This window comes from Rhinichthys klamathensis, unplaced genomic scaffold, assembly GCF_029890125.1.
Source record: "Rhinichthys klamathensis goyatoka isolate OS25496 unplaced genomic scaffold, OSU_Roscu_1.1 h1tg000011l_1, whole genome shotgun sequence".
Classification (NCBI taxonomy): Eukaryota; Metazoa; Chordata; class Actinopteri; order Cypriniformes; family Leuciscidae; genus Rhinichthys; species Rhinichthys klamathensis.
The window spans coordinates 2,443,843-2,460,000 of NW_026606564.1; the positions used below are offsets into that span (position 1 = coordinate 2,443,843).

Below are 16,158 nucleotides of genomic sequence, written 5' to 3' on the forward strand. Positions count from 1 at the left end.
GTTTTATGATGCATAGTTAGTAAAAGTCTTCAATCTGAATTAAGGCATCTAGAGGAAAGAAATTAGTCTTTTTTTTTTCTTCCTTTTTGAATGTGAAAGCAGAAACGTGAGTGTTCACACGATAGCCACAACGCTGTTTTGCAGTTGTAAGTAACCTAAAGACACTCCAGCAGAGATCTCATTTCCAGAGCAGCCTTCATTTGAGATCCAGGACCATAGCAGCTGGGTTCTCCAGGTAAGACCGCCACAGGTTGGAGAAGCGGGACATGGTGGCCCCGTCTATGACACGATGATCGGCGGACCAGCTGACGTTCATGACGTACGCCTTCACTATCTCATCACGGGAGTTAAACCTGGGCAGCACCTGCAGCAGAGCGGAGAAACGGCACAGTCACGTAAGTGGAATATCACTGATAAAATGCCCTTTGTCTTCAAACAATGGTACATTATATGGTGATTATAAAACAAAAAGTTCATATAACACATGAACTGTATTCATGTTGGTTTCATATAGTTCTGAACGTAAACCATTGCAAGAGCAGTTCAGTTTAATGATTCTAAAAATGTCATGTGATGTAACCATTAAGTATAAACTACATTTTCCTTAAACCTTGAATACATGTGAGTCCACATATCATAGTAAGTTTAGAAATATATATATTTTTTAATAGCATTGAAAGTTTTGGGTAGTGGCACAACATGACATTTAACAACCTGAACTAATCTTGCCATAAAAGTCCAAAAAAAAAAAAAGACAAATTATCTGATTTTAGGAGAATATCTGACCTTGATACAGTCTTGAGGTTCTGCAGTGGTTGAAGCCATAGTATTTTTAATGTATTTTTTTCAATAAATTGACATGATGCTCACCTTTTTGTCACATCTATTATTGACTAGATATTTTGGGTGCAAAATATCGGCATGTGTGGATTATTTATTATAATGACAGTAGAATATACAAAAGCAAAGCAGCAAAAATCACTATTATTTACTGTAGCTCCAATGATTCAACAATCATCTTTTTTATTAAAGAGTGAAGAAAACAAGCAGCTCACCTGGATCTTTCCCAAAGCTCCGATGGCCACCTCCGGGGGCAGAATCACAGGCTTGGCATATGTCCCTCCAATCTAAATGAAAAAAAAATACTTTTTTAACTATTTTATGATGAGAGATCAGATTATCGCCAGATAGCAAATAGAAGCACATTGAAAGCCTGCTGTTGTTTGAGGGCTGCTAACCCATAAAAGAAGCGCTTGGACCTTCCAGACCCTTATATATATCCTCCAAACAGGACAGGATAACGATCATGAGGCCCAACATTCGGGGCGGCTGCAGTCGAGGCCCAAATAGGGTAACACACTGTTTAAGACCAAGTACAGTGTGTAATTTATATATCACTCGTGGACGAATGATTCGGGCTGAGCATTGACACAAATTCACAAGCTTGCGATTGGTTTCAATTCTATCAGATCAGGAACATGTCAATTTTCCTCAAGGAAAAATTAAATAAATCTCTAAAGCTGTAAACTGTACAGTGAATCCTTTCAATTGGTACATTACTATAATAAAGGTTAGAACGTTTAAATTGCACATAAGGTTGTGCATTTAGGCAGTAACTATCATTAAAAAAAAATCAGGATGAATTTACTCGAACATACATGAACTATTGAAGAACGAGTTGAGTAAGCATAAAATTAAAATGTAAATAGTGGATACAGTTAGTAAAAATGCTTTTCTCCACAGTGTTCATTTTTCTTGCAAACTATCAAGTTAATGGTCATTGAAAGGGTTTCCTGAGGTAGGAATTCCGTTTTTGTCAAACAGCGACCCCTAGAGTCGCTGTGGAGTACTTGTACTGTCGTGAATAGCACTCACGCAGAGATGGCTCGCACTCATGGCCGGATCCCCTCCCCCTGTACACCGGTACCTGTTCAGTAGGATGGACGCTGTAACGAGTGGAAATAAGGTATGGCCCCTTTAAGAGCTGCGCGCGCCCAACAGCACATGTATACGGCGCCGGGTTATTTCTGTTTGATGCTCATTTTATCAGAATTTGATCAGATCTGTTTTTTGCCGTAAAGCAATTCGTTACCTCGCGAGACCTGATATCACACGATACTTCCTAACACTGGCTCGCCGGCCCAAAGTTGCAAGGGTGGTTTTGCGGCTCACAGGCACCAGGGGGGTGCGAGACGACCACCATTCAACACGAAATCAGTAATATAAACATTACAATGACTCCAAAGCTGTTCGGTTAAGGTAAAAAAGTTACTTAGTTCACCTTTAAGTGACATTGTTTACAAGCTGTTTTACTGACGTCTTTCTGTACATTTCAGTAAGTTGTTCTGTTTCTTTTAACATACCTTCTGATGTTCATTTGTGTTTATTTTGTGCTGTAACTAGTAGTAAAGAGGAAGAGATGAATAGTTCACTTACCAACCTGTATAAGTTTACTTGCTCTGCTGAACACAAAAGAAGATATTTTTTAAGAATGTTGGTAACTAAACAGTTGATTGACCCCATTGACTTCCATAGTATGGGAAAAAAAATACTATGGGAGTCAATCAACTGTTTGGTTACCAACATTCTTTAAAATATCTTCATTTGTGTTCAGCAGAAGAAAGAAATTCATACAGGTTTGAAACAACTTGAGGGTGAACTTTTTTGGGTGAACTATCCCTTTAAGAATCGATATCGGTTCATCAAAATCAGAATCGATTGAAATGGATAAATCAATCCTTTCAAACCAGCACTACAAATGACGCGAGTTTGGGACAAGGCTACCTGTTTGTCTGAGACATGGAAGACGAGGATTGTTGGGAAACCGCTTAGACGATTCCATTGGGGGATGCAGAAAATACACACTTGACCTATTTCGGAAGTCTGAAGTCAGGTGGACGGCGCCTCACCGAGCCAATGTTGGAGAGGGTGAAAGTTCCTCCAGTGAGGTCAGCGGTGCCCAGCTGTCCAGCTGAACCCAGAGCCTGCAGACGCTTGAGCTCCACGGCAATGTCAAAAACACTGAGGGCCTGAACGCTCTTCACATTGGGCACCAGGAGGCCCTGAGCAGTGTCCATTGCCAGACCGATGTTATGAGACGCCTGAGAGAACACAGATAAAAACCAATGAAACTGTTATTCAAATAGTGCTGTTTAGGACATTTCAGCGTACCATGAGCCTCAAAAAGAAAAGCTGTGATGTAATTGGAGTGTTTTGTGGTTTATCTTGCCTTGAATGTGATGTTTTGGCAGTCTTCATCCACAGAGGCATTGAGAACGGGAAACTGCAAGAGCCCTAGTGATGCAGCCTGAACAAAACAGTATAAAGACAATCTAGAATTATAATCTGACCCCAAACACCTGGAGTTAAAGGCACACTGTGTACGATTTTTGGATCAAAATATCCAAAAACCACTAGAACAATGTTATATATTTTGTTGATTTGTGTACTTACATTATCACAACATGTTTCTAAGAATGTTTAAATCCAGAAAAATAAGCAGTTTTAACCAGGACACGGACCGTGTCCGTGCGTCGCCTATCCATGACATCATACCCTCCATTTTTATTTTGTAGAAACCATGGAAACACCAAAGACGCTTTAATATATTATGTGTTTTATTAGACAGGTGAGCAACTGATTGGATACATTCATCGACAGAAAACGAATCATTGTTACACAGCTCAACACAGTTTTAGTCTTTTTGTTTAAATCTCGTTTTCCTGATTTACCGCGAGAACCATATTTACCATGTCTAATATCGATCTAGCTCACCGCAGTGTGTAACAGGTGTCTCATATAGGGAATGCGGAGGTACGTCACGCCGTGTTGCATTATGGGACGTGGGCGCCATCTTTACAGGCACGATCTCTGTTTACCTTCGGTATAATAGTGGGTGTTTGGCTAAAACGAGGTAAAATTGAAGAAGAACGGAAGAAATGGAGATGTTTAAAGAAAAAGACAAGGGACCCTACCGGGATAAACTAAATGCCACTGCCAAAAAACGTTATTTGGACAAACTATCCGCGATAAACAACGTTGATACATCTGATTTAGTTTTGGTGTTCAAAGCCTATGCTAAGTTGATTACTATTGTACATAAAGTTCAAGCTATTTTACCTGAAAAGCAGCTCTCATAGTTTGTTAGCTTGCTATTTTCAGCATATGTTAAGTTTTCATAGGTTGTGCAAGAAATTTACATTACTTTATAATGCCACAAGATGTGGTAACTTGTTAAATACAACTGTGCCTTATTGTCATCATTCAATGTTGACACGTGTTAAAATGAGGGTATTTGGTCATTTATTTTAAAATAGTTTGATGTATCTTTGCTCATTTATGTGTACTTAAAGGGTCTTTGTTGGATGCAATCAGTACAGAAACAGAGATGTCACTTAATGTATTTATTAAGCAGTTATATAAAAACATGATTCACAAACATTTTAAAAAAGCCATGTAAAAAGATCTACAGAATATCAAAGCAAATTGTTAATTGAAAACAAAATAAATATAATTTGATTTATGCAATGTGTCCTGGCTTTATCATCTGCTAACATGAACCACAAATTCAACATCATTCATCAACTATCCTCCTAACTGTTAGTCATCGAGGAATATACAATACACAACCTCTTGCTTTGTACAACTTTTAACAAACGTAGTATGCAGTGGAGGACAGTAAGTCAAGTTTTTCCACATGATTGCGGCACCCCACGCGATCCGGCGTCTTCTCGTCAGCTCCTCGACCTGCTTCCCTTGTTGTTTTTTCCAAGAAAGAAAGGTGAAAAAACGTATTCCGTTGTTCAGTTTCCTCCCTGAACGATCGTGTGACCTGCTATGGCAGTTGAACTGAACAACCATATAATAAACCATATAACGTTTATTAAAATCTCGACAGAAAATCCAAACACAGCCTCCAACACATGCATTTAAATACAGCGGTATTGGGCGCAATCCTGTAAATATGGCGGCGGACCCATAATGCAACACGGCGTGACGTCATCTCCACATTCCCTATAGTAGCCGCCGAGCGAACGCACAGAGTAGCATTATAACACCTTTCATCACACTGTAATATGATAAAACAGCGCTGCGTAACCCCACATACACATAACCGGTAGAAGCGGGTATAATAAAAGCTCCACTGCTCTCGAGCCGTGTGTCGCGCTCGTCTCTCATTAGCAATCGCTCCAGCGCCTCGTTCCGCTCCAGCGGCTTTCATAACGCTAATAAATCTTTAATACATAACCGATCATCCATGAATATGATTTCTGCCCGAGTCCCGTCGTATTCTCCACCGGCTGTAGAGGTGAAGACAACAACTCCCACGATTCCACGAAATCAAGGCGTCATCAAGCTACGCTTTTGTTTTTGAATAAACGACCTCTAGTGGCGAAAAATTACATAGTGTGCCTTTAATATTCACATAGCAAAAAGCCATTAGAGAAGTGATCATCCACAATCTGATCAACGACTTTTCCCGCCATTCATGATTACTGATTATTTTTTATATTTCAGAGTTTACCTACAAAAAAATGGATATTTAAATGAATATTTAAAAATCTTATAGCGTGATGTAGAATTATTTTTAATGTGTACAAACAGAAACAGGTGGTTGGTGTAACACCAAGTGTAACAGCAGAGCACCTTGATGAAGAAAGGCATGTAGCTGAGTTTGACACCCCGAGACTCGGGCCGGTCCTTCAGCTCCGAGCGCAAGCGCACTAGCTGCGTCAGGTCCACCTCATCACAGTAACCGAAGTGAGGAGTTCTCAGAGCAGCGATCATGGTCTTCACCATGGCCTTCTGGAAACCTGTGTTTATCACCATTAGAAGCCAAACATGCAAGTCAATGACAAATAACATCATCCATGATAAAGAAATGGCAATATGGTTTAAGGTCTTAAACCTTAACTTAAGGTCAGTTTACACCTGCGACTATATAGTTCTAATTCTATAAGAATAGGGAAGTCCACAGCACAACTATAATGGTACAGAGGAACGATATTGTCACTTTTTTTTTCCTGGTGGATGAACAATAAAAACATTGAAAGCCAATCAAAATCCCTGCAAAGATCTCAGGCATTTAAATCGGCAGACGACATAACAGCAATGCGCTTATTAAAAACAATATAGGTACTATAGTCATAGTTATCTTTATCATTCTTGCTGTGAAAGGGCTTTTAAAAAGGTAAGTTTTTCAGGTATGTTGGTTTCATATGGTTATAAAAAACTTTTATGCCCTTTTCAAGAAAAGATTTAATTGAATGACTCTGAAAATGTCATGTGGTGTAACCAACAGGTAAAAAGTAATATATTTTTCATATATCAAATATATGTAAGTGTAGTGTACACATTTTAATAATCATTTTCGAAGTTGCTTACTATATTTTTCAAGGTAAAAAGTTTGTTTACACATATCATGAATTGTTAATTAAAGGAATAGTTCACGTAAAAATGAAAATTCTGTCATTTACTCAAGTTGTTTCAAACCTGTATGAATGTCTTTCTTCTGAACACAAAGGAAGATATTTTTTTAAACAACTTGAGGGCGAGTAAATTATGACAGAATTTTCATTTTTAAGTGAACTATCCCTTTAATAAATATTACATTTTTGGGAAGTTACACCACATGACATTTAAGAAATAAGAATGAACTTAAGGTTATTTTTTTATTTACAACTTTATGGTGCCCGATATTATTATTATATATATATATATATATATATATATATATACAAAGAATATATATATATATATATATATATATATTTAAAAAAACAGAACAGGTGTGTTCAAGTCATTGTAACCATGAATTTGCATTTATAATATATTGTAGTTAACATTAGTTAATGCATTAACTAACATGAAATAACCATGATCAATACATTTGTTACTGTATTTGTTAATCTTTGTTAATCTATATTAGTCAATAAAAAATACAGCTGCTGTTTGTTTATTCATGTTAGTTCACAATGCATTAACTAACGTTAACAAGATTTTATTGAAGATTTTTGAAATTAACATTAACAAAGATTATTCAATTCTTTATAAGTGCAGTTCATTATTAGTTCATGCTAACTAATGTGGTCAACTAATGTTAACTAACGAACCTTATTGAAAAGTGTTACTAGGGGTGGGAATCTTTGGTCACCTCACGATCCGATCCGATTCCGATTCTGGGAGTCACGATCCGATTCCAGAACGATTCTTTATCTACCTTCCAAATTATTAATTCATTAGTTTACATAAGTAATTAAGTACTTTTTAAAAAATAATTACAAATTAATTTGTTTTTATTAAAACAGTTGTATGTTAAGAATGTTAAACTAATATAACTAATATAACAAATAATAAAGAGGAGCATAGAAAAATATAAAAAACAACAAACAAAAAGTGCTTTCAGTAGCCTATTGATGATCTGAACGTTTTCCATTCAAGAACTGTGAGTGATTTTTCTTCATCTTTACTGTTGTTTTTTACTATGACATCATAGACTGCGGGAGATCTATTAAGCTGCATTCACGCACGCATCTCTTTTGAAATAAAAGAAGTAATGCGGTGTGTCCTGTCCGTTTAATCGAGAAGGGTCTGGCTGCAGACCTGCACTCTCAGACTTGCACGCTCAGACACGAGCGCTTCCGCTGCAAGTGACGTCACTTGCAGTCGACACCTGCTCTCCGCTACCGGCTGTGGCGTCACTTGCAATCCCTTGTTCTCCGTGTTATTTCACAGAGTCGATTGATGCCAGATTTGAAGATAGCCAGCAAGTGGTGTTTGGATCAATCTAGTGCACTGTATGGTTCTGTTCATTTGCCCAAAGTAGAGTGTATGGAGGAACAAGACGTTGCGGAAGCCATTGAGAGATTAGAGAAGGCTGAGTTTCCACAGGACAGAATCGATGCTCTGGAACCCTTTTGCTTCATCTTTACTGTAATGAATGACATGCAAATGTTTCTTGAACATGTAGTCGATGTCATGAAATTAAAGGTAAACTGTCGAACTACACTAGAGCAAAGTGAATAATGTGCTAATGTGTTTTTATATATGTTGTATATTGTCTATTTCTACCTTGTATTTGTCTGTTTTGCACATTAACTGTGTGTAATAACTGTAAATTGACATTTACAATAAAAAGAAAAAAAATGCATCATCTTGATGTTTTACATCTACAAACTGTTCCCACAAAGTTAGGAGCATGAAATTGTCCAAAATGTCTTGAAAATAATTAAATATATAATAATAGTAAAAATAATTTCTTTCTTTCTCAAAACTGAGTTTTGATTTCTAAGTGATCAATTTATGTACAAGTGTTTTCCCACATGATTATTGGCTGTAGGTCATCAGTAAATTAATGTGGCATTTAAACGCCAGTGTTTCCCAAATGAAACACAAGAGCTGTTAGTTTTGAATGATGTGTGTAATGTAGAGAAATGTGTTTAGAGTTTTGCAAATAGTTTGTTTTTCAAATGCAAACTGAGTGCAAGCAAAGCATATAATGTCCTTGTATTTTTGCAGGCTTGGTCTAAAGATTGGGTACATGAGTGAATGGTTTCACTGAGTGAGCCTCAAATTCCACTTGTAGTGTTTTAGCAATTTGAAAAAAACTGTCAACAAAATGACAAATGACACCTTAACACGACCAAAATGAGCGTGTCTACGCGTTCAAAAGAAACACGTAAAAAATTGCCGCGGACAAACACTTCGTGTTGACGCGGTCAAATTTCACGCGTTTCGTTTAAAGACTATTACGATCGCGTTCCGTAGAGATCAGGCGTCGATTGCAAGTGACGTCACTTGCAGAGGAAGCGCTCGTGTCTGAGAGTGCAAGTGACGTCACTTGCAGAGGAAGCGCTCGTGTCTGAGCGTGCAAGTCTGAGAGTGCAAGTGACGTCACTTGTCTGCAGCCAGACGCTATTGGTTTAATCCCTTAAGACATAACTGGCTGTGTTTACGTTAATTTTGCACAAGTACATTAAACCACTACACGGAGTCGCGGAGTCGCACAGCCGCATGCGCGAGCAGTCTCACAAACAAAGCGCGCGTCAGCATTTGAAATTGAAAGCAGCCTTCTGTTGGTGAGGTTCATATTTTAAATATATAAGTCCACTGCATTCCAAACCACATAAATGATGACTTCGTAGAGCATTTGTAAGGAAAATACCGACGGGCGAGACAGCACACTTCAAGTGTAACATCAAAGAAAGCGCGCGTCTCTCACAGCATCCTGTGCAATGAAGCCTGTGAATGTCCTTGTAATTCGCTTCAACCTTTCCGAACTTTATGAAAGATTATTTTACGGAAGGTTCGAGTGGTGTATGTGTGTGAGGAATTGGAAGCAACCAGAATACGGGTGTTTCTAAAGTCAACTCAACGTCATCGCACATCTGGTTAAAAACTAAGCTCAGAATCGATCCAGAATCGTTGGAGAGAGAATCGCGATGCATCGATGGATCGATTTTTTTCTCCCACCCCTAAGTGTTACCAATATATTTTTGAATATCATTGACCGACATCCAAGAACATGGAACACACTCAAACTCACCGTTCAGAGGCTCTGTCCTGTCTTTGCCGGAGAAGATGTGTCGCGGGATCGCCGGAGGTGCCATGATGGGCGTCTCCTCTTTGGGAGGGGTATCAGCAGTGGAAATCACAGGTGTTGGGATCTTCTGGACCTCATAAGGGAGGATGGCTCCTGTCTGCTTGGCCAAGAAACTGATAATGTCCTCTTTTAAAATACGGCCATCTTTTCCAGTCCCGACCACCTCACTTAGTTTAATCTGGTAGAGGACAGATTTAGAGATCAGGAATTATACAGAGCCACAATGATAGGGGGGTTACAGTCTGATGCCATGCACAATTACATTGTTCTCCATGGCCAGACGGCGCACCGCTGGTGTCGCCTGGGTTTTTTCATGTGATTGGTTATAGGATATTGCTGGAGTCTCTACCACATCTTCCTCGGGGTCGCCCTCTGCAGGACAAACAGCATTAGTGCACAATGGCAGAGCTGGAAGGACATTTTCAAGTTCAAAGTGAATATTAAAAATACGATCCACAGCAGTGACTGACCCAGCGCTTTGTCCGTTTCAATGTCTACAAGAGGTGAACCAACATGTGCGATAGCATCTACATCATAGTACAGCTTGCGGATGACGCCATCATAACGGCTTGTGATAGTGACAGATGCTTTGTCACTCTGGACCTCACAAATGCTGTCAAACTGGGAGACACTGTCCCCTTCCTTGACATACCTGCATACAGCATAAATTCGCTTGGAATATTCACCTTTATTTATTATTTAGAATGGGTTAATCCGCAAAATAAACACGTTTTGCTATTTGCCGATTTCTCTTTTGCACCACTAATGTTTAGGCCGTAACTTTGGAAGCTTGTTTCTGCCACTGAATAAAAAAAAATTAAAATTAAAAAATTAAAAAAAAAGGTAATTACGACTTTTTATCTCACAATTACGACTTTTCCTCCCAATTGCGAGTTTACATCTCGCCATTCTGACTTTTTGTCTCAGAATTGCGTGATATAAACCCACAACTGCAAGTTATTAAGTCAGAATTGCGGGATATAAAGTCACACAATTGCGTGTTATAAAGACAGAATTGTGAGATATAAAGTCACACAATTGCGTGTTATAAAGTCAGAATTGTGAGATATAGTCACAATCGCGTTATAGTCAGAATTGTGAGATATAAAGTCACACAATTGCGTGTTATAAAGACAGAATTGTGAGATATAAAGTCACACAATTGTGTGTTATAAAGACAGAATTGTGAGATATAGTCACAATCGCGTTATAGTCAGAATTGTGAGATATAAAGTCACACAATTGCGTGTTATAAAGACAGAATTGTGAGATATAAAGTCACACAATTGCGTGTTATAAAGACAGAATTGTGAGATATAAAGTCACACAATTGCGTGTTATAAAGACAGAATTGTGAGATATAAAGTCACACAATTGTGTGTTATAAAGACAGAATTGTGAGATAGTCACAATCGCGTTATAGTCAGAATTGTGAGATATAAAGTCACACAATTGCGTGTTATAAAGACAGAATTGTGAGATATAAAGTCACACAATTGCGTGTTATAAAGACAGAATTGTGAGATATAAAGTCAGGATTGCGAGACGTAAGCTGAGAAACGAGTATGTGAACTTAGTATGTTTCCTAAATATGTGCTAACATGTTTTTTCATGCTTTAGTACAGTCAATTTTTATTTATTTTTTTACATACAACACCTTTAAAATCTGACAAAAGTATTTGAGAACCCTTGTCTTAAACACCTCAGATGATCCTATAGTCTAAAATTCTATAGCCTATAGTCACTAAAGCAAGTCTTCTGTTAGGGACAACACTCAAGGCTCAGATTAAGATCTATTTAAGCATGTTTACAATACTAAATTCAAACACATCAACATACCACTCTTTTATTGTCACTTCCATAATGCCCTCTCCAATATCTGAGAGTTTGAACTGCAGCACCTGTCCAGAGGTCACTGAAAGTATAAACAAAAGTACACTGCAACAATCTAGTTTATTACCACAGCAATGACATAAACAGAAATATCACGGCTTGTTAATATGTTGTACAATAAGCCTTTTTGAACATATGTGGGAATTTCATCTTTCCGACACATACCATGGCTGGATCTGAAGCCTCTCCATTGAATTGAAGTGAGTGGTGTGGAGATCTGAACTACATGGGCCGGTCCAAAGGCCTGGAGCCTGGGACACTGCTGGAGGCGATGGGATACAACCTAGGGATTTGATGTACATAGGCAAGATCATTCAACTTTTTATTTTTTGCTCAGGATGCTAAAAGGTAGGTTTACTAGCCCAGAAATAAGTTTCCACTTAAACCAAGTTATCTGAGACAGACTGGGATTAGTGGGTGAATTAAACGCAGCAGCATTTCTGCAAATGCATTAACTAATACACTAAGCAAGTTTTACACCAGGGATCAGTGAAAATATATGGCAATGTAAAATTGCATGACGTTTAATGAAATTCATGACCCTGGGTCTGTTTTGGTTGAATACTAGTATGCAGTCTTTAAAGTCGACATGAAACAAAGTTGCAATAGTCTTTTGTTCCCTATTGTGACATATATCCAAGCGAAATGTCTTCTCCAACAAGAAAAAATGTAGGCCGGGACTTGATTTTGTTCAATGGGAATTGATTGGATCATTGCATTGTTGTGGTTTGTTTGCTATTGCTGTGATCCATCATCACTCATCAGAGAAGTTTTTTAATTAAAGATTATGAGGGCATATAAATTAAAATGTGCATGGAAAACCTATTAATAATTAATACTGCAATATCCAATAAAAAAAGTATAAATAAGAAATGCCTATTTTGATTTCATGGCGACTTTAATGAATATACACTGACTATAGCAGAGGACAGGACATTTCCGCTATTCATTATATTTTCAATTTGTGCGTGTTCGCTGAAAGTGATTTGACAAGGAAACTCTAACACGGTGAGTTATATTAGTTTAATGAAATCACTGTTTCTAAACTCACCAGACGCCTCAGTGTTTTCAGAGAACTCCGCACTGATGTCATCGCCGCCATGATTGCCCAAGAGCCTCACAGAGATGATGAACGCAGGAGATCTCTCCAGCATCCTGAAACTGCGAGATATGAATAACCGACTCACTGAACGCATGACAACAATACATGTACCTTGTAAGACAAAAACAACTCAAATGTAATGCTACAACCACTTAAGTGTTTTTTTCAAGGAGAAATCAAATCAGGACTTCCTGTAATTGCGAACCCTGGGTGGTGTTGGCCATCTCTCATTTTGCATCCTCTTGTTTGTTACGCTTGTTGACGTCATACTCACGCCTCCATTGGTCAGCCAATGAGTGTTTCGTTTTTTCAAGCATGTAAACATGATTTCGCGAAAAATATCTTAAAAGTTATTTGAAAAACAAAACGTGTTTACTCATTAACGTTAACAACTTTAATTTTTTTTGTATCTTTATTAATGTATGCTGAATTTAAAACCTTAACCCTAACCTTAATCGTAGAACAAAGTGTGAAAGTCTATTCAAATATGTTTACAGACCTGCAAGAAGCATACTAAAGTAACGTTACTTATAACGGTAATAATACTTTAAAAGAAAAAAAGCCTATAAGTGCGACCTGGCTGGACGTATTATTTTGACCCACTCAAGTAGCCTACTCTAAGTTTAAAGTACATCTTTATGTAATTTCATAATTACTTCTATTGAAGTGTATTGTCATACAGTACTGACAAGCATTTAGGCCTATGGTAAAATAAAATATAGCCTACTTTAATGTCATTTTTATTAAAATGTGTACCCCATCATGTCAATAATGAAGTTGCAATTTAATAACTGTATGGAATAACATAACACACTACGGTTATAACAACTTATAATAGTACTTTACATATGCTTACTTATTTTGATTACTTATATAAATTATAGTCAATATACATCAAAATAAGTGTACTTCTTCGAAGCATGACAAAAGATTATTTAAACATTATCATTTAAAACGTAGGCCTACTTTGAAATAAAACTTTTATTTTGACATTATTACAAATTGCACTTTTTAAAAGTGTACTTAAGTCAGTTAAGAAACATTGTCGTGAAAGTGCACTCTCTTTAAAGTGACCTTTTATTTCATTATTATTATCCTGCCAGTAGTTTTTAAAGTACACTACAAGTGCAGGTTTAATTCAATAAAGTGCACTTCTTTTTGTTAAAGGCATTCTAAAACCCCATAGGAAATTCCTGATGGAAACCACATGGGATTTCCGGATTGTAGGTCAGTCATGTTTGGGAAAACGTAGCTACTATATTATAGACTATTTCAGACCTCCTCTCTACTTTATACTTTGCTTTAATCAACAAAGCTTAAGACATTATTATTCGTCCTCCTTATTTTTGACAACGTTTAAAGCCAAAAAGTTGCTGCCTTAAATTTCTAAGTACAATCAATGTGGATGTTTAAGTCATTTCAACTTGAATTACATTAAACTGATTTTTAAAAAAGGAGTTGTCTTGTATAACTTATTTAAAATATTTTGATGAGTTAAAGCAATCGATATGCTGTCTCATATAATATTTTACAGTGTAATATTGAGTAAATCCATATGCTGTCCTCTACTCTTGCACTGCATGGCTGAGGTCAGGTGACCCAGTCTCTGGGATGTCTTGTCCCCATAGTTCAGCAGTCATTCTTCTCATGGTGAGATTATCACGTCAGCCTTGACCCTGACCGTCTTTTCCAACAGCTCCTTAAGATGCTGCTTAATTGGCTGATTGAAATGATCGGGTTAAGACGAGAATAGAGGATGAGGCATGGCTGTGTGCAGGTGAGATGAAGCACAGGACTGAAGGAGGAGATTCTCTCATGCCTTGTGTTTGGTCTGATGCTTCCGGATCTTCACACAGATCCCAATAGTTCATTTGACCCAATATTCGTTAATGTCACTCCTCTGACGCGTTTTCTTTATAATGACATTTTGCCTAAAGGACACATACACTCACCTAAAGGATTATTAGGAACACCATACTAATACTGTGTTTGACTCCCTTTCGCCTTCAGAACTGCCTTAATTCTATGTGGCATTGATTCAACAAGGTGCTGAAAGAATTCTTTAGAAATGTTGGCCCATTTTGATAGGATAGCATCTTGCAGTTGATGGAGATTTGTGGGATGCACATCCAGGGCACGAAGCTCCCGTTCCACCACATCCCAAATATGCTCTATTGGGTTGAGATCTGGTGACTGTGGGGGCCATTTTAGTACAGTGAACTCATTGTCATGTTCAAGAAACCAATTTGAAATGATTCGAGCTTTGTGACATGGTGCATTATCCTGCTGGAAGTAGCCATCAGAGGATGGGTACATGGTGGCCATAAAGGGATGGACATGGTCAGAAACAATGCTCAGGTAGGCCGTGGCATTTAAACGATGTCCAATTGGCACTAAGGGGCCTAAAGTGTGCCAAGAAAACCTCCCCCACACCATTACACCACCACCACCAGCCTGCACAGTGGTAACAAGGCATGATGGATCCATGTTCTCATTCTGTTTACGCCAAATTCTGACTCTACCATCTGAATGTCTCAACAGAAATCGAGACTCATCAGACCAGGCAACATTTTTCCAGTCTTCAACTGTCCAATTTTGGTGAGCTCTTGCAAATTGTAGCCTCTTTTTTCTATTTGTAGTGGAGATGAGTGGTACCCGGTGGGGTCTTCTGCTGTTGTAGCCCATCCGCCTCATGGTTGTGCGTGTTGTGGCTTCACAAATGCTTTGCTGCATACCTCGGTTGTAACGAGTGGTTATTTCAGTCAAAGTTGCTCTTCTATCAGCTTGAATCAGTCGGCCCATTCTCCTCTGACCTCTAGCATCAACAAGGCATTTTCGCCCACAGGACTGCCGCATACTGGATGTTTTTCCCTTTTCACACCATTCTTTGTAAACCCTAGAAATGGTTGTGCGTGAAAATCCCAGTAACTGAGCAGATTGTGAAATACTCAGACCGGCCCGTCTGGCACCAACAACCATGCCACGCTCACAATTGCTTAAATCACCTTTCTTTCCCATTCTGACATTCAGTTTGGAGTTCAGGAGATTGTCTTGACCAGGACCACACCCCTAAATGCATTGAAGCAACTGCCATGTGATTGGTTGATTAGATAATTGCATTAATGAGAAATTGAACAGGTGTTCCTAATATACCTTTAGGTGAGTGTATATGACTGATAGCAATTAATGTACTGAAATCAAAACCTTTAATTATTGATATATTAATATGGTATTTTACAATTTTATAACAACACAACTTTGTACTAACAACTAAATTTGTAGTAATTTTCTGACAAACTAATTAAAATAAAATGCCAAAGAAGCATAATTTCCAACTTTACAATTATGCAAATTATCTAATTAACATGATTATCAAATAATCAAAATTAATCTTCAGATAAATATTTTGATGATTAGAATGCGATTACAAATAATTGTGCATTATCTTATTAAAATAATAATCTGATATGACACATGATGTGGGAAAAAAAGTTACAAGAGATTAGGCTAGTCAGCTTAAAAGTCAGAAAGGAATATTTGAACACAATAAACAACATATTAT

The 16,158-nt window shown here is 37.8% G+C and overlaps 1 protein-coding gene across 2 annotated transcripts; it reads right to left on the reverse strand.

The window, feature by feature from the left end:
* Positions 1–33: 33 nt before the first annotated feature.
* On the reverse strand, positions 34–12,739 carry LOC130097155 (lipoamide acyltransferase component of branched-chain alpha-keto acid dehydrogenase complex, mitochondrial-like). 2 transcript variants are annotated; one of them, XM_056263894.1, is made up of 11 exons: positions 12,546–12,739; positions 11,660–11,777; positions 11,441–11,516; positions 10,072–10,253; positions 9,864–9,973; positions 9,545–9,779; positions 5,647–5,813; positions 3,230–3,307; positions 2,910–3,101; positions 1,056–1,127; positions 34–364 (listed from the first exon to the last, which is right to left on the reverse strand). In XM_056263894.1, exons 1-11 carry the CDS (start codon positions 12,594–12,596, stop codon positions 197–199), a joined length of 1,449 nt encoding a protein of 482 aa, XP_056119869.1. In that variant the 5' UTR covers positions 12,597–12,739; the 3' UTR covers positions 34–196. The 2 variants fall into 2 exon arrangements, with proteins under 2 accessions (XP_056119869.1, XP_056119877.1); XM_056263902.1 differs by lacking the exons at positions 10,072–10,253; positions 11,660–11,777; positions 12,546–12,739 and having other exon boundaries at positions 11,441–11,517.
* Positions 12,740–16,158: the final 3,419 nt, after the last annotated feature.